This window comes from Mastacembelus armatus, chromosome 4, assembly GCF_900324485.2.
Source record: "Mastacembelus armatus chromosome 4, fMasArm1.2, whole genome shotgun sequence".
NCBI lineage: Eukaryota > Metazoa > Chordata > Actinopteri > Synbranchiformes > Mastacembelidae > Mastacembelus > Mastacembelus armatus.
In genome coordinates this window covers 4209530-4227991 of record NC_046636.1, presented here as the reverse complement: position 1 = coordinate 4227991, position 18462 = coordinate 4209530, and the positions used below count along the sequence as shown (strand labels likewise).

The 18462-nt window shown below is 38.3% G+C and overlaps 1 protein-coding gene across 1 annotated transcript in view; it reads right to left on the bottom strand.

The window, feature by feature from the left end:
* The window catches only part of atp11b (ATPase phospholipid transporting 11B), a 42302-nt gene that overhangs the window by 17578 nt on the left and 6262 nt on the right, over window positions 1-18462 (bottom strand). The window contains exons 2-25 of the mRNA XM_026323732.1: window positions 18123-18239; window positions 17389-17478; window positions 15836-15916; window positions 15472-15579; window positions 14635-14763; window positions 13604-13707; window positions 13016-13063; window positions 12481-12545; window positions 12020-12101; window positions 11788-11938; window positions 9961-10158; window positions 9418-9576; window positions 9051-9238; window positions 7787-7855; window positions 7350-7423; window positions 6557-6660; window positions 5509-5690; window positions 3950-4153; window positions 3205-3358; window positions 3011-3113; window positions 2770-2915; window positions 2463-2522; window positions 1724-1851; window positions 1237-1375 (exon numbers count right to left, since the gene is read on the bottom strand). Of these exons, the coding sequence (XP_026179517.1) occupies window positions 1237-1375; window positions 1724-1851; window positions 2463-2522; window positions 2770-2915; window positions 3011-3113; window positions 3205-3358; window positions 3950-4153; window positions 5509-5690; window positions 6557-6660; window positions 7350-7423; window positions 7787-7855; window positions 9051-9238; window positions 9418-9576; window positions 9961-10158; window positions 11788-11938; window positions 12020-12101; window positions 12481-12545; window positions 13016-13063; window positions 13604-13707; window positions 14635-14763; window positions 15472-15579; window positions 15836-15916; window positions 17389-17478; window positions 18123-18239 (2883 nt within the window). The remainder of the gene's footprint in view (window positions 1-1236; window positions 1376-1723; window positions 1852-2462; window positions 2523-2769; window positions 2916-3010; window positions 3114-3204; window positions 3359-3949; window positions 4154-5508; window positions 5691-6556; window positions 6661-7349; window positions 7424-7786; window positions 7856-9050; window positions 9239-9417; window positions 9577-9960; window positions 10159-11787; window positions 11939-12019; window positions 12102-12480; window positions 12546-13015; window positions 13064-13603; window positions 13708-14634; window positions 14764-15471; window positions 15580-15835; window positions 15917-17388; window positions 17479-18122; window positions 18240-18462) is intronic.

The window sequence follows — 18462 nt, the reverse complement described above, 5'->3', positions numbered from 1 at the left end:
AAGGCAGTGGGAGGCATTGTTTTGTTGCCAGCCAATTCAGGACCCTGTTGGAGTCTGAGCACTGAAAATTAATAGCGAGTGGAGGTAGACATTAAGGAAGCAGACAATTGCTTAAAAGAACACTGCTCAAGTTCTAAAACTAATGTGCAGGTTCTAAACTAATCTACAACACATACCGACACAATATGAGAGTTAAAAAAAAAAAAAGAAAGAAAAAGAACATCTGTGTGTGAATTTCTGTAGTTTGTTACAATCTGTGAGTGTGGTTGAGACAATAATTATAAATTCAAAGGGTATGTTTGTCACAGAAGGTTAGTAACACTCTATTCAAGGAGGAGCCATGGAATGGTTAAGCGAACACACAATTAATTAAAGGACTCAAAACTGATTTAAATTTACCAATATCACCAGGGTTCAGTGAGCCACTGTATGTTTTGTAACTGCTGCGCTCATTTTCAGTGCATAAAATAGCAAAACAATCTGTGCTGTGATTCAGTATAGTGCAATGTACTACTCAAAATTAATTAACGTGAACATATATTTTAGGGGTATGACAAATTGTATTTGTCTATATCATCAATACAATAACCAAGTGAAGAATCTTCCTGATAGTTCTCCCCTAGAGGAGACATTCAACTGTAGAGCAGACTCTTACCAGCTGCCTGTTAGCTCGCAAGATCTGTTGACATGCAGAGCATGAAGGTAGAAGGAAAAAAAGAGTGGTCAACAAAAGACAGAAGAAAAAGACAAGCAAGAGAAAGCAATAGAAGTAAGTTCTTTCTGAAATACCAAACTTCAAACAGAGAGGAAGATGGCAAGCTATGCAGTTAGAAAGAAAGGAGAAGGAAACACATTTTGTGAGAGGCACAGAAGATATAACAAGAAAAGGTTAAATTACCACAACTTACGTATTAACAAGTTAGTGACAAACATGCGACTATAGTAATTCAGATAAACCAAAAGACAGAATGAGGAGAGACAGATAAAGGAGCAAGATCAAGGAAAGATGTAAGTGCAGAAACACAGGCAGGCAACGAGCCTCAACAGCACTATCTCAGCTGAACACACACACCAGCGCACACCATCGCACACACCCTGCATTTGTTTATGCCCTGAAGAAACATGTTTCTAGCACGATATTAGAAAATCCTTCAAACTGACCAATCCTGGAGCTTTTGGTATAGAGTTAAAAAGTAGAGCACATCATACACACATACAGCACAGACAAACGCATACCTGTCCATTGCCCATAAGTGTGGTGTCCTCTCCCATCAGTATGTAAGATCCAAAGAAGAAGACGAAGGCGTGACAGAAGCCCAACAGAGTCCAGTACAAGAATGTTCGAAAAGACAGCATTGCGTTCCTGCTGATGTCCCTGTTGATAGAAACATTACAGGATATACTGCACTAAACTAGGCTTTCAGGTTCACTGTGATGAATACATTATTAATTTCACTGATTCATAAAAATTTCCAAAATGTGTATTCAATTACCAAATTGAAGGCAGATGGCAACAAACTCAAATGTTTTGTGAGATCATACTATAAAAAGTTACCTAAAATTCCTATTAGCTGTCTTTGTGAAAAAGCACCAGATCGAAATGTGCATGTACATAAAAAGACACTTTTTTAATGTATGTAACTACCCCAAGCAGTAAAGCAGTTTCCCATGGACTGTTAATGCAAATCTATGGTGTGCACCTACAGATGACACACAGCCTTACCTGTATAAGCCTGGTTTATTCTGTAGTACATGTGGATGGACCAGCTGTTCAAACAGGCTGTACACCAGGATGGGCAGCGAGGTGAAGCAGATGTTGTACAGTGTCAGATAAACACTGTCATACAGAGTCTAGGATGGTCAGAGACAACATTTCAACACCAGCCTAGTATCCAAAACTGAAATAAGTGACTCATTTACCCAAACTTTATAAGAGACAGAACTGAACTGAGTCAAATATACAGAAAAAAGAATGGTATCAAAATTTTTGCTGGGTGTACATGGGGTATATCATAGAAATATTACAGATTTGTTATTAGTTGTATCTACAGTATAATATATTATACTGTTATAAATAATTTCCCAGGACTGACGTTATCTTTGTATAGGGCCAGAAGAATCAAAATAATCTTTGAATGACTTAATGCTTATAACACTTTGATAAATTTCCAAAGATGCCACATAAACGTGAGATTCAATTCATCACTTTTCACATAGACCACATGATGGTCTTGCAAGTTTCAAAATGGTTTTACTTTAAAAATGGAAATCAAGCTGGATATCAAACAGGCCCATCACAACAGGGTGAGCTCTGAAAATAAAACCTACCGTTTATTTGGTAATACCGTACAATACAATTAAGCAATCTATTAAAATTGTGATGAAGAACTATGCAACATTAAAACCAGGAATAAAACACCAACATGAAAAAGTGAGAGAAATGGAGAGATAAAATGACTTACTTGTTGTGAAAACAAACAGAAGAACTGGTATAAAAACTGGGGCGTGATAAAACACACATTCTAGAAAAGACAGAGTGAATGAAAGAAACATTAAAAAATTGCAGTGAAGGAGACATGGCTGAACACAGCCTAAAGAGCAGCTGATGTATTCTTTTAATGACCTGCAGGGCCTGAAAGGAAGGTTTTAATAACCAAAGGTTTGAAATCAGCACTGAAAACATCTTGTTGTACTCACAGAAACCTATTGCCACCCTTGAAATATAAGAGAATCAAGAAATGAAAAAGAAAACCACATCTATTTTCTTACCTTGTAGAAAAAGTACTGTACAAGCGTAGCTATTCGAATGTAGTAGAAGTGACCGTGAACCAGCAGTAGTTTAGCCAGGAACTTAAACCTGGCAATTGCATAGTCACTGTTCCTCACGGCCTGACGACCCTCCTTCCCCATGATACCTGGAGACACAGGGAAACAAACATAAACATAACAAAAAACGACTGCAAAATAATGCCACACTGGATTACATTGTGTGTGTGGGTTAATTGTTTACCTATGCCCACATGAGCTTCTTGGATCATACTGACATCATTGGCTCCATCCCCAATAGCCAAGGTTATGGGTTTTTCTGGAGATGTTTTTATAAGACGCACCACCTGAACAGAACACAGTAACAATAGTATCTGGCCTGAGTCAGACTCTTTAAATGGTCTGGAGGGTAGTGTGTGTATGGCAAAGAAGTAGCACCTTAGCTTTCTGCAGAGGGGCCATGCGACAGCACAGCACAGCTGAACAGTTTTTACACACTTCCATGAAGAGCTTCTCGTGTTCCCTCAATGCTAAAGACAGACTGGCCCCATCCACAACCAGCCCGTGCTGAATGACATGGTCTTCCTTTATCCTGCGAACAATCAGAAAAAGTCAGAAGAGAACATGAGAGGTTAAGGAATGAAAAGGAGAGATATACTACCAACTGCTGTCATGTACTTTCATTTGGATTTTATTATGAGTCTGTTCATTGGCAGATCATCTCATCTCCTTATATAGGCTTGTTTTACCAATATTTACCAAAAATACATTGTACTTTATACAGAATTTGCATTTTAAAGATTGATCACTATGGTGGTACTGTGTGTTGTATGCAGTAAGCCCTCTATCTGGCAATTTAAATATTTCAGATCTATAAACATCTTGAACTCACTAACACCATTTTTGTCTTCAAAGCAATGAGCACTCTTTCCCACTGCTTTCATTGAAGTAATCAACAATAAACATGTTAATCTTTAGAGCTTGGCACTAATGAATTATTTTTACACTATCAGACCATCATGATTTTTAACCTGCTAATGTATAAAACTTGTGCATGTGTGCTTGCATGATGTAGAACTACACATATAATACATTTTCACAGCTCCAGAGAAGTTATCAGAGAATCAGGCTACATGATGCATTTTAAAAGTGGAATCACACACACAGACACACACACACCTACCTTCTGGCCAGTCTGCCGAGCTGCTCAGCACACTCATTGTCAGAGCGCTGCTGCAGTAGCTCCAGGATGTTCATAGTTCGGTGGAAGTGCCCACAGGACAGGCTGACACTGACTGCAGTCTCATGTTTGTCGCCTGTCAGCACCCATACTTTGATCCCAGCCAGCCTCAGAGCCTCAATGGTCTCCTGGACTTTGTCTTGGAGTCTGAGGGAGGAAAAGGAGGAGAGGGAATGTTGACTCTGGACTCCTTGCTCTTTACATGTACTCTATATGCAGACCTTTTGTGATTCCTATAAATCAGGGGTCTGCAGTTCCGGTCCTCGAGGTCCACTGTCCTGCTTGTTTTCCAACTATCCTTGTACCTTGCAGTTTCTGATTGGCTGAACACACCTGGTCCAGGTAATCAGCAGTGGGTAGGACAGGGTTAGTTGGAAAACAAGCATGACAGTCGACCTTGAGGACTGGAATTGCAGACCCATGCTATATATAATTACATCTGGTTGATTTCTATGTAGCATAAACCAAAAAAAATTGCCTTCTGGTATTTTATTAATGTGTGTTTTATGTTCCATAATAAACTAGATCCTTTGATTGTGACCACATGAGCCTATGGAGGAATATCTTTCAAATACAGAAACAGAGAATAGAGAGGAAGCAGGAAGAAGAGGTAAACAGAGTGAGAAACTTATGTGAGGAGCAGATGGTGGGTGGACACAAACACATAATCACTCATTTCCAGAGAAGCTTGGTGAGGTGATGTCTCCTTCTCCCTGCTGACTATACACTGCTAGTTGCAGAATCTCCCTCCTACGCTGTTTATTAATTTCATTTTGGTCATGTGCTTTATAATACCCAGGCTCTTATTTTATGTCAACCTATTATTTCATATAGTTTCAACACTGTCTAAGTTAGTAATCGATTTTGAAGTAACAGAGCATTTCATAAGACTACAGTAAAGCTAGTGGCTTTGTGAAGCTACACAACAACAGTGCTTTCAACTAAATACTAACATCAGCATACTAACATGCTCACAATCACAATGTTAGCCTTGATGTTTTACATGTATATTTCCAATATTAGTTTATCATGATCGCATGCTGAATTTTGCTAATTAAACACAAAGTACAATTGAGGCTGGTGGGAATGACATTAGTTTTGTATGGTCATTGTTCATAACAGTGATTCACCTCCATCTTTAATTTTAACATCTTATTTAGAGTGTATGTTATTTACCACTGCCAGTAACGTGTTAAAAAAAAAAAAACATGTCACATAATTTTGTATCATACTACATATTGAATATCAGTCTTTTTGCATTTTTTGTCAAATTTTTTATAATCCCGTTGATTTAGGCTCAACTTCTACATATGTATGCATCAATTAACATGTCATTGTGCTACAGCTATCTGTTTAGAATCTTATGATGAACTGCCTAAATTTACATACTGTACACATTGTCAGGGAAAGTTATATACAACTACAACGAGAACTGGTTTTCAGGAGGAATAACACAGATGTACCAATGTATTAAAAAATATATTTTTTAAAATGTTTCATACTTGTCCTCAACCCCTGTGGCTCCCAGGAGCTGCAAGTCTCTCTCAATGTAGCTGAAGGCCTCCTGCAGTTTCTCCTCCCTTTGCTGCAGTGCAGTGCGGGCCATGTTTAGACGCCTGTCCACATCGATGTACTCCTTTGGGCTGAAGTGGCGACATGCTACCACCAGGGTCCGCAAACCTTTCTACAGTAGGAGGAGGCAGGTGGGTAATAGGTACAGAAAAAAAAAACAAACAAACAAAAAAAAAAATCACATGAAACGAGTGAAATGAAGGAAAATGGCATGGAAAGAAGAAACGAGAGGATAATGATGTAAGGATATAAAACAGGACAAATATAAAATATATGCAAAAATAAAAGGCCAAGTTTGTGAAAAAAGGGTAAACATGGAGAACTCAAGAAGATGTGGATAGAAGAGGAGATGGAAAGGGGAAATAAAGAGAAGCAAAGAAAAAGAACAGAAAAACAAATTATCAAAGCTTGGGTTTAAATCCTGAAATAAGCCTGAGGGGTAGACGACAACAAATGAACCCAGTCCAGAGCGCAGACTCGTGGGCAGTGATGTCCAATGAAATAATGTGTGGGCTGGAGATCTGTGTGTGTGTGTGTGTGTGTGTGTATGTATTTGGTGTGATGCATTGACAGTCTAATAGGAACAGAGAGCGACAAGGCCGAGAGTAATCACTACAATAGTAGGAAATGTCAGATACAGACACACAACTCTGAGCATGTAGAGAGACATCTCAGAGTCGGGCTTTTGAGGTTGCTAGTAACAACACGATAATAATATTCAGTGTGTACAGGCTGCTGGGTGATGAGTATACACAGTCATTTTATCTATACTGTGTCAGAGATTGTGACTCATCACAGTGAAAATCAAATTTAAAAGAAAGATATGCATCGTACTAAGTAATGTGCCATCATAACGGATATGATGAATTTAGATTTCTGATGAGCACTATCCACTGCATGGAAGTGTAACATAGCATTGAGAGTATAATTAACATAAAGTGCATTTCAATTTTTTTTGGAAAAGAGATTACTTCTTACCAAGGCAAACTCATCAACATGCAGTCTCGTCTTTTCTATTTCACCACTGGTAGTGAAAGGCAAGATGGCTGACTCTGCTCCTTTAGTGAAAAGGACTTTCCCTCCTTGAAAGCCAAGACAGCAAGAAGAAGGCATAGAGAAAGTAGTAGTTGCACATGATGAACAATTTTTTTACAATTATATATATTAAAAAAATTATTTATTTGTTTAAATTATATAAATTATTTTAGGCTCCAGCAGATTCTCTTGACCCTAAATCTGAATAAGCAGGTATAGATAATGGATGGATATAAATAATTTTATTTATTCAGACCAGCTGTGGTTTGAGACGAATTCGCAACAATAGTCTACAAGGGGTTAAATATGCTTTGGGAAAACACTTTGAATACAATGCAATTCTGCATATTTCTGCACAGATTTAAGTAAGACAAAACATTAATGCATATATCCATTCGAACCACTAGATTTTTTAATTTAATTTAAACTTTATGATTTGCTTTTTGTGGTCTGGTCTACTTTTTGATGATCAGTATTTTGTCAGTACAATTAAAAAAGGTAAACTAGGGAGGATTGTAGCTCTTCAGGTACAGTAGGTCCACTAATCACACGAAATTCAATCATGGCTCCTCTCAGTGTTTCTGAGCAAGACACTGAATTGCAAATTGCTCATACTGGTAATGTCAGTGTTTTCATTATTGTGTGTCTGTGGCAAATTGTAGACCTTTTCAGAATAATGGGACTTATAACTGCAGCCCATTTACTACAAATGCAGACGAGTAGAACACTGTGTTACCTGAGGGAGTCTGTAGTATGACACTCATCCTCCTGCGATCAGCATCAAACTCTAATACATGGAGCAGTTTATACCTGAAACAGCAAACAGAGTGCTAGCTTCACTTTGAACTTACTAGACACACAGATGCAGTTAGTTTCACAATCATTTTTGACGACAGCCAACAGTGAATGTTTCATTGCTGCAGTATAGTGCATTAAACACAAGCACTAAGTAAGAACACTGACCACCTCATCTAGTCTTGTAAGTAAACTACTAAAAACAGGAATGTGACAGAATATAACTATGAAACAAATGAACTGACATTAGCCATACACAAAATTAAACCACACTTGATATGCCTGTGTACTTCCACCTTTCTACTAAGTAACGTCACAAAGCACTATAAAACAGTTTGGAGTATTTGTCATTTTAGAGATGAATGGAGTGAGACATACTTCTCTGATTTGCCAAATGCTTTGATTTCCATGGTATCTCCACTGCAGCAAGTAAAGGCCACTCCGATCCTTCAGAAAAAAGCACAGTTGTTAGAAGCAAGAATTTTTCAGAGAACAGTCTTTCTTGTGCCAACAGGAAAGTTGAAAAAATATAAAACCAAGTCTCTAGATAGCATGACACAATCTAGGATTTTCTTTAAGTAAATAAAGACCAATGGTGTCAGATTCCACTAACAAATATAAGCCATCAGTGCAATGCCCCTTTGCGCTCAATGTACAGTATTGGCTGAGGTTACATTTATAATGGTATTGTATTATTAACTGAGTGTTATAGCTGCCAGTGATGGTAGCTATAAAACTGATTGAGGTTAGGGTTCCAAACTGTGTCTCCATTTGGTTTAAAACACAGATACCCTCTGTGGTTCAATGGAGCACAGAGGCACAGGGTCATGGGTTCAGCTCCACGCTGCTCACATCATTTAATTTAATGGTTTAATCAGTAACTTCATGCACCATGAATCTTGAGGGTTTTGTGAAATAACACAGCGTGAGAATTAAAATGGTGCTACACATTCTTTCTCCCCATTGTAAACAGTTTGTTCACTTACTGATTTCCCCTTTTAGGTCATTTTTTTCAATAGACCTGCTTGAGGGTTTTTAAACCATGTACTAGACATTAAATTGCTGCCTGCTGAATATTTCTTTGACAAGGGAGTAAGAAAAAGTGCCACTTTCTATTGGGCTGGGAGGCAAAGCTCTAAGTATTTGAACATCCTTTAGCAGCTGTCACAGGTAGAATTTAAACTCAGGACAGGATTTATACTTGTGCAATGATCAAGGAAATTATAATTATATTGTATAAATTGTATAAATTATATAATTATATTGTATAAATTATGACCAGTGGGTTTGGGGTAAATTAAAGCCCAAACTAATCAAAATAATCTGAGGAAACATAAAAAACTGGACATAACATAACATATTTCACAAAGTGTGTTTTGCACCACTGGGGCACCCACACATGATGCAGTGAATAATGAAATTTATAAATTTCCTGAGGTGAAACAATCACACACCCTGGGGAATCTAGGGAAAGTATAAGGACTTATGAAATTATAACATCACAAAAAACATTAAGATAGATTTTTCTTTGATTTCTTTACCTCAACTATACTTTAACATTCAATTAAGATTTTACCCTATGCACTATTCAAATTTTACAGAAGAGAAGAGACCACTTGAAGTAGCTCTAATTTGATCTCACCTCTTTGCTGCCTCTACCAAAGCTTTCTCATCAGGTGAAGAGGCATAATATTCCATGTAATTGGAAGAGAAACCATTTGCGTGGGAGAATGGATCTCCTCCTCCAACCAGGCAGTCTGGCTGGTCATAGCTGATCTGAACGGTGTGACATAATGACACTGCCTTAAGAAACAATAATTCATCACCAATCTGGAATGAGAAAAAATAGGGAAGAATGAGACAACAAGAAACAAAAAAAAAAATCTTCTTCTGTAGATGGCAAAGCTTGATGTAATATATTTGGATATTTTGTGTATATAGAGGCAACAGCAAGAATTGGGTGCATCAGCCATATGACAACGAATGTAACATGTATATGTGTCAGTTACCAGGTGAGGTGTAGAACCATCTGGTGAGTCATCAGTCATTCCTTCTGGTACCAGTTTGCCATTAGCTTCCCGGTACTTGGTTCCATTAATTGAACACTCGCGGAAGTGCATCTCGTTTTCTGTGAGTGTACCCGTCTTATCAGTGAACACATACTCCACCTTGGATGTAGTGGCAAACATGCACAGGTTTAAGTTCAGTATCAGTAAAGTTGATGCAGATATGTTTCTCTTGTCCTATTAGATTGTATCCTAATTTTTGTGTGCTGAATACTTTGACCTTAACGCCTAAAATATAAAGAAATCATGTTTTTACAGTATGACCCTTGCCATATGTAAATAGGTTTACATTTATATATTTTTTAAATACTTGACAATGTGACAAAACTCAGAATTATACATTATAAAAAAACTTTCTTGTAAATAAAGTTGAACAAATTACATACATAATGAATTTTTAAATACAATTATTGTTTCTGCATTGTAATACTTAATTACTAAGAAACCGAAAGGACAGAAAAATGTATGTGTATTTTGTAGCCATACCTGTCCTAGCTCCTCGTTAAGGTCAGAGGTGTTGACCTGAGCTTTCTGATCAGTCTCCTCATGATAAAGGTCCAAATCCCAGCCAATAAAAAAGGAGCCCAGGAATTTCTGCATCTCCACAGTAACGTAGAGTGAGATGGGGATGATAAAATTATAGAGGACCAGAAACGCCAAGAAGTCTGAGATGAACTTCAAGATCTGAAAAAAAAAAAAAAAAAAACAAAAAGGGTGAGACCAAATTTTATAAAGAGGAAGAAAAAGAGAGGGTAACAAAACAAAGACAAAAATCAACCATGGAGTAAGTTAAGAACATGTGGCAGCAGTCAATCCGGTGACTCAATTGTCGCAGCTGAGACTGATTAACCCATGATGATGTGGCTACTTGACAGAAGATGTCGGCAGCCAGGGATCATCATAGGGAGTCGTCTGAGCCAATGCGCAGCAAGGTAGCAGCTGGCAGCGAGAGGCGGCAGAAGCCAGCAGCTGGAAAGTGCTGGCAGAGTTAGATGGTGGGTCTGTAAGTGGAACGAGAGAGTGCCCGCCCACCAACCGGATGGGCGGCAGAAACCAGCAGTTGGAAAATGTCAGGGGACGGAGCAGGTGGTAGGGGCAAAAGCCTGAGGGAGTATCCTCTGTCCGTGTTGGCAGAGGAGAGGCATCACCTGTGGATGCCGCTCCCGGGGAACCAGAGGAATGTAACTGGGGAGGACTGCATGGGCAGGTGGTGTCAGTTTCTGGCTGGGCAGTGACAGGAAGAAGACAGTAGAGAGGCTGCGAAAAATAGTGGCTTGAGGAGGACCTGCCAGCTCAGCACCAGAACAGCAAAAAGAATTCTACAATAACTGTAATAAAGACTACTGAACTGTTCTCAGTCAGTCTCTCTGTGTTGGTGTGGCACAAATCTAAACAGACTGCATTAGCTTAAACTGTAACGAGTTATAGTACGATTGCAAAATCAATTAGCCACACACAGAATGGTGCACATCAACGAAAACAAACACCATTTTTTTGGACTGAATCTTTAAGTCTTAAAGGTAGAAACATTTTAAGAATTTTGAAAGACCAGGAGTTTCCTTAAAACCAGGCAGCTATGATGTAGAGACACAGGGTTTCTGAGCACTCATTGCACTAAATCAGGGGTCTCCAATTCCAGTCCTCGTGGTCAACTGTCTTGCTTGTTTTCCAGCTATCCCTGCCCTACCCACTGATTATTGTGTGGTGTGCTCAGCCAATCAGAAAATGCAAGGGCAGGGATAGTTAGAAAACAAGTAGGACAGTGGACCTCAAGGACTGGAGTTGGAGACCCCTTCACTAAATCAAACACTCAGCTAATAATTGTTGGTATTCCTCTGTCTTCTAGAGAAGAGTCAATGTGTAACTGACTTATTTTTTCTCCCTGACCTAATACATAAAAACACTGTTCTCTCTGACTGATTAGTATTGAAAGGTATGTTGACAGGCCCACATACTATGAAAGGTACTGTATGTAATGTCTTCTCACAAAATTTAGGCTGTAAAATCCACTCTACTGGCACCTTGCATGTGATTGTCTGTACCTGTGTATTCAAGAGTTGGTTCATCTTTATACCTCCACAAGCTCTTTAGCCTTATTTCTACAGTAAAGAAAAACAACCTGTTTTCAATTGGCAAGTAGAAGAACGGAGGAGAAACAACTGCAGGTTGCACATAGGTAAGAGGCAAGACAGAAATGAAATGTCAACTCATTTCACATGATCTGTAGGACTGATTCCCAAACCTACTAAGAAAAAACACTAAAAAAATAAAATAAAATGCATTTATCTGACAATAAATGTGAAGCAGACTAACCGGACTGCTGTTTTTCTCTTGTTCAGTCTTTTGGTTGTAGAAAGGCTCATCCCATTTGTTCTCTGCCTGCCATGCATACTTCAGGATGGTACTGAGGACAGCCTCGAACAGTAAGATGCCCAGGTAGATGATTAGGAAGGTATTCATGGACCTGCCAAATTTTTTTTTTAGAATAATGTACAATCTTAAAAACAGCAATTTTGCGTAATTTGACACAAAACAGAGAGCTCACTTCTCCACTGCAGAACGTTTCTGGGACTTGCACTTATAGTTGAGGGCCATTTTGGACTCCATCCCCGTGTAGACCGCCACACCTGTAAAAATACAGTTGTTCACAAGATTATACCAGGCTTGTGAGACATTACCCCATTAGATCACAATGTATAAGGTCACTAAAACTTAAATTACCAAAATCCATGTGTTTGTGGAGGACCACTGGCTCTGGTTTTCCATGCACAAATACAACAAATACAACAGCATACACACTAGGCGTATGATGTTGCCTGTCCTACCCATAAATGTCCACTGAGCTGGGATTTTTGTTGTGTCACAGCTGCAACGTGGCTATTTTGTCCAATGTTTAAATTTCAGAGGCAACTTACTCTTGAGCAGCTATATTTTGTCCTTCATTCTCTCTCTATGTAACTGGGAACCACCCATAATAAGAGCTGCTTTCCTCTCAGATGGACTCACCAAATATCTCTTTGGTATTTTTCAACCTGGCTCCTCGCAGGAGCAAATTCTCAGGACCTAGTGGTCTAACATAAAAGCAAACAAAAGCAACATAAATATAGATCAGGTTCCATGATTTTGGTTAAATAAAAACAAAATAACTAAAGTGCTCATAACAGTCTACGAGGCTCATACATCTTCTCTATATGTAAACCATTCATTTAGCAGCACACATTTCTTGAACTTACTTGAACAATTTCGTGTTTATTTTATAACATTATGTATAAATAGGACAGAAAACATAAATATCATCTAAGTATCTGCAAAGCACATGAGAAATAAATTCAACACAGACATGCTGCTTCTGGCTGATTTTCTTTTGGTTGTTGGTGCAACCTCAATGACTCCCTTTACACTATTCATGTCTTAACTAAGAGGTATGTTTAGCAATGTTTTGGCTACCTGTATAAGCCTGTTTCACTGTTAAGTTTGCCTTGCACAAATAAAGCTATTAATTTAATTATTAGCCAATCCAGCTAGATAAGACTGGTCTCACCTTACGATCTCCTCTCCATGCTGAGTTACTGTAATCCGGCCAACAAACCTAGACAACACCAAAAGCATTTCAGTTGAGGGAACATTCAGACACACAAAAGAAACCAGGGTGCATTAAGTTGACTACAGATTCCATCCTGTTGCAGTGCTTCCACAATGACTTGTTATGCATATGAAGACAAACTGCCTAAGAATACATTAATTGATCCTGAAGCAGCCAGCTGAGAGAGGGGAGGGAGGCAGGCTGCTGAAGAGGTGATTAAGCCATCTTAGTCCATCATCCATTTATCGTCCATTATCCCTCTACCATCTCTGGCAGTATACATATACCATAAATTATCCACAGTGGTTTAAAAAATGGGGTTTGAAGACTGCCACAGATTCTTCAACGAATTCAACAAAATCAAATAAGTGAGATGGTCTATCTATACTTACAGTGTAGCAAAAAAAAAAAAAAAAATAAGCACATAAATCTCTCTGTGTGATCTTCATTTCTAATACGTTTAGCTGGGAATATCCTTTGTCTGTTACAGACAGACTTCCCATGCCTTCATGCTGAGGACTGTTTGTGCACACAGGTGCAGATTACCTGTACAGATCAGCTTCTGGCTGCTGACACTCCACCACAGCCTGAAGAGCCTCCAGTCGGGAGACTGACTGACACACTGATGTCTCTGCCACAGAGTAGTGTGTCTACAAACAGACACACACAACACAAAAATGAACATTAATGCTAATCACAGTTAAGGAACTATTTATAAAAGAACAAGTACTTTTTGAATTCAAAGCATGAATACTAAATATGAATATGAAAACATTCGATGACAAGTTGAAATATGGTGTTTAACATTGTAGCGTTACCAGGAATGTATGCTTGCATGTATCTAATTGGTCCATGCACCACCTTGCCAGATGGCATCATGTTGTACTGCGGTAAAACTGAAGTCCTGTTCAACTTTACTTTGTACTTCAACCAGACATCACTGCACTTTACTGGACAACCCTGCAGGGTTTGGCCATAGCCACGCAGCACCAAAGGACTGTCTCTATTCAAATGAATGAGGGGGCAGAATTTTTCAAGCAGGGTAGTAAGCTGGACTGAATGCAGCCCAACACAAGGATGAGCATACTGTGTAGTACATTGCCTGTATTGCAAAATCAGCTAAAAAGTAATATAATGCAGTGGTGAGGTTCATCAGATGGCCCAGGTTTCAGCTTAGTCTCAATGACACTCTGTATATGCACAGTAATTTGGGTTCCATTTATGTTTCAGGAGTACACCAAGCCATCAACCTTTACTGCTACCGTCACTTGTGTGAACACTAGTGTGCTATGGAGCAAAGTTTTAATAAGTTTGACTCAACCACATTTGATCAAAGACACAATGAATAAACTTTTTTAGAGGCTGAAACGTGTGTTTGTTTACCCTTCACAAGGCATGTTTAAGGGGGAAAACTTGGATTGTGGAATTTGCAGGTTTAAATCCCAGCACTGGTTGTTGACACATGCCTATCTTTTAACCGAATGGTTGACTGCATCACAGACAAAACTTTGTGCAATTGAAACACACCACACATATAGTCACATACACTTCCAAGACTAGCACGTGAACACACAAACCTTAAGATTGGTCTCCCCATCGAGGCTAGCTGTTGTGATATGACAGGTTCCGTCTGCACGGTCTGAAGACAGCAACACCAAGTCTGCTGGGAACGTCTCATCTTTAGCCACACGAACAATGTCCCCCACCTGGACACATAACACACAATCCTCCGTATTAGATTGAATCTTTCATTTCTGGTGATAGCATGATGCCTAGCTGTGGCTAGGTAAACATTATCAAACATACTTGGCAAGCTTGAGAGGATAATTTACGGTTTGACTAAAGAACATGCCATTTAGGTGGCGTCACACTGGCTACAGACATGCCAATCACAGTGCATTTGAAGGCTGACCTGAGAGGATCTGTGTGCAGTTATAGGCACATGCTAATGTGTGGACTCCAAGTATGCAAATAAATCAAAAAGGGTCACTATGATAAGTCAGGACTTCAGGAAAACAATGAACAAATAATGACAACCTAGTCCAAGGAATACAGGGTATTTGTACTTACTTACTGTATGTTACTATGAAAAAAAAAAAAAAAAAAAACCAAAACAGTCATGTCTGTCACATTGTGAATTCCACATTTTTTTTGCAATCCTAACATATAGAACAATAATCTTTTCACTGATATCTTCTTATGTTACCTGTCTATACAATGTAATTTTACAGGAGCACCACTAATACCAAGCTATTTTAGAAGGTGGACGTTTTCCCCAGTTAACAACAGATTAACATGCATTGCTTAATAGGCTTTGGTGGAATTACTGTCCTGTTCTTTCTTACAGAGTAAAGACTTGAGTTTGAATAACTGGGATAATAATGTCCTTTTAGGATATAGTTTTTCCATCTTACCCTGATGTTTTTAGATCTTGTCTGGACCAGACTTCCACTGCGAACCACAAACACTGGAGCCCCATTCACCTCATTGTCTGCCTTGTGTCTCAGCCAATCCTCATAGCCCTGCAAAAAATATTTCAATAACCAACAAAATGTATCAGCTGACAGATGTCAAATTTATAGTGTAATACAGCATTATTCATTAACAGAGGTGACACAGTGAGGATGCTGCTTAAGTAAATCGAAACACATTTTTATATCCATACCAATAGTCACATGTTGTTGACTATGACAAATGTAACTTTAAGTATCTGCATCTATGTTAGTTCCACAATTTCAGCCCAACAAAGAGGAAACTGTTGTGTGCTTGTGTTCCCACCTGTTTTATCGCAGTTACTGTGATCACAAAGAAGAGAGGCAGACCACTGGTGACTGGGGAAGTCGGGGTGTCTATCATTAACTGGAAAGATAAATACACAGGAGGGGATGCAGAGGACAACAAATGGCAGTTTGGTGAGAGAGAGAAAAAAAAAAAAAATCAGTGATACCAGTTAGACATTTGTGTCAAACAGGAAACCCCTATAACTTCCGTCAAAGCTCAACTGTCAGTTCTTTCATACTCACACAAAACAAGGTGAAAGTCAAAATCTCAAAGGCAATATATACTGGCCGAAACATTTCAGCTTTTCCAACTTGATGCAAGTCAAAGAATAACCATTTGTTTAGAAAGATTTATACTTAGTGGTTTACAATAATTTTAACCAAAACTGCAGTGACAAAGAGGGAAAGAGAATGAGAGGAGATGAAGTATAACAAACATCCTGGTCTCTTTGCTGCACTGTATATAACATGTGGTGGAGCCACTCTGCCACCAGGGTGACCTAGATAAAACATTTCTTGCAGACTAGGTTAGAGGTAAGAGGCACAAAACACAGAAGCGCAGTGTTATCTCCTCTGAGTATTTCATTACTAAATGCACTGCATTTTAGTGACTTGAACTAGATCTGCTCCCTGGTATGTGACTGAACAAAAAAATATGAGCCAAAACTCTTTACATTCAAAGTCGATGTGATTTACATATATAGATTAGCTGTAATAGGGAAACAATCATCTATCTTTTAATATACAATAAAAATGACAATGACACACAGTTGTGTGACTGATGCAGTTGATGCTAAGCTAGCGCTAAAGAGCACCACAAAATGCAGCAATGCTTAACCAAAGGCACTTTGGAAGAAAACTTTAGGAAACTGGATATAAAACTTTTATATTTCAGAAATAAAACTACTGTAAATCGTTTATGCGGAATAAAATGTACTCATAAACTCATGTACTCGGATATGGATGTACACAACAGAATCAGACGAATTAGTTAAAATTTGGTTTACAAGAAAACGTATCAGGGTCATTTTAAACAAGATGCACCAAACAAACATTAATTTTTAACTCTAATAATACATTAATTAATCTAACTAAATATAAAGTTCAAATTGGCTATCTAAGAAACTGTCGCATCATTGTGCTAAGATCTGATTTGCTAATCGGAAACTTTAACTTCACATAACAAGCTGAGTGGGTGAAAAGAAAGCCATTTTAGTCAGAGCTTTGGCTTCACTACACAGGGCCAAATAAAGAGTGAGGCCTAAAAATTTGAAAGCCAAATCCTCCTTCAGCACAGGCTGACTGATGCACAATGAAGGGCTAACGCCTAGAGCTGCCAGTAAAGACACACGTATTACTTAATGTGTGGTGTCGTTTTAGTACAAAGGCAAGGCTGTCTCTCTACTAGTCCCTAGAAGTCGATGAGTCACTCAAGCACACATACATTTGTATTTCGGGCAGGTCACACTTGACACGTCACCACTTGACTGAGAAAAACATGTATATGCAATACGGAGCAGTGAATATTTGTGCATTTGTGAGTGTCATTACCTGTACAAGGAAGATAATGAGAAAATAGAAGTTGGCTATCCTTCTGAACTGCTCAAACAGATTCTTGGGGACAAAATTCCAAATTGTGTACTGAAAAAGAGAAAAAAAAAATAAAAAAAAAAAATCAAGATTTGGTGTTTAGTAGAATAGGACAAGGATGAAGGATTTTTAAGCAGTGTATTAAATGGTTTAAAAACCCATATTTAAGACATTTTTAGAAACATTTGGTTTACTAGATGATACTGTATGAGAACAAGTAGTATATATATTAACCAATGGGACAGTCATATTGACCTATTTCTGAATCACAGTATTAAAATGACTTCAAAATTACTGCATAAATGGTCACAGCAAATTCTCTGAATAAGTTGTTAAGGATGATTAAAGGATGTTAAATTGGTTTTGCATAACAAAAAAAAAAAAACCAAACATGTTTAACATTGTTTTTCTAATCATCCTGACTGATGGAAATACAACATCAAATAAATACATTAGCATCTTAAAATTTGAGGACATGATTTTGATGTTACATGAAAAAACAAAGCTACGATCTATAGATTAAGTTAGAATGAGAAGTTAAAATATTTTCCAGTACAGAACTTCAGTACCTCTTTGGCATTTTGTACTAGAGCTGGTACAATTTTATTGTCTTTGAAATACAAATTGCCTCGTACTGATGGGCTAACATGAAAAACACCATTGGGAAAACTATGGCCTCGAACAACATTTGGTACCTTGGATGAAATGATTCTGTTGTCAGCAAAGCGTTGTGGTATGTAGTGGCCATGCTGGGGGAAACGGTTTGCTACATAAACCGTCCTGGTCTCACTCTGATGAGGTGGGTCAAAGCCCTGAGGGGATAAAGTAAATAAGAAGAATATTCAGGAAGGAAAGGTCATGAAAAAATGATTACACGTGCAACAAGTCTTAACACATCCTTCAAAGCCGACACGTCACTCTTGCCCCACTACAAATTAATTAATGGTTAAAATAATTAAAGCCATTGTGGCACTGACATAAAATTTGGCAAGCTGTGGTAATTGGATGACAAGTGGCATTTAGGGGAACCAAGAA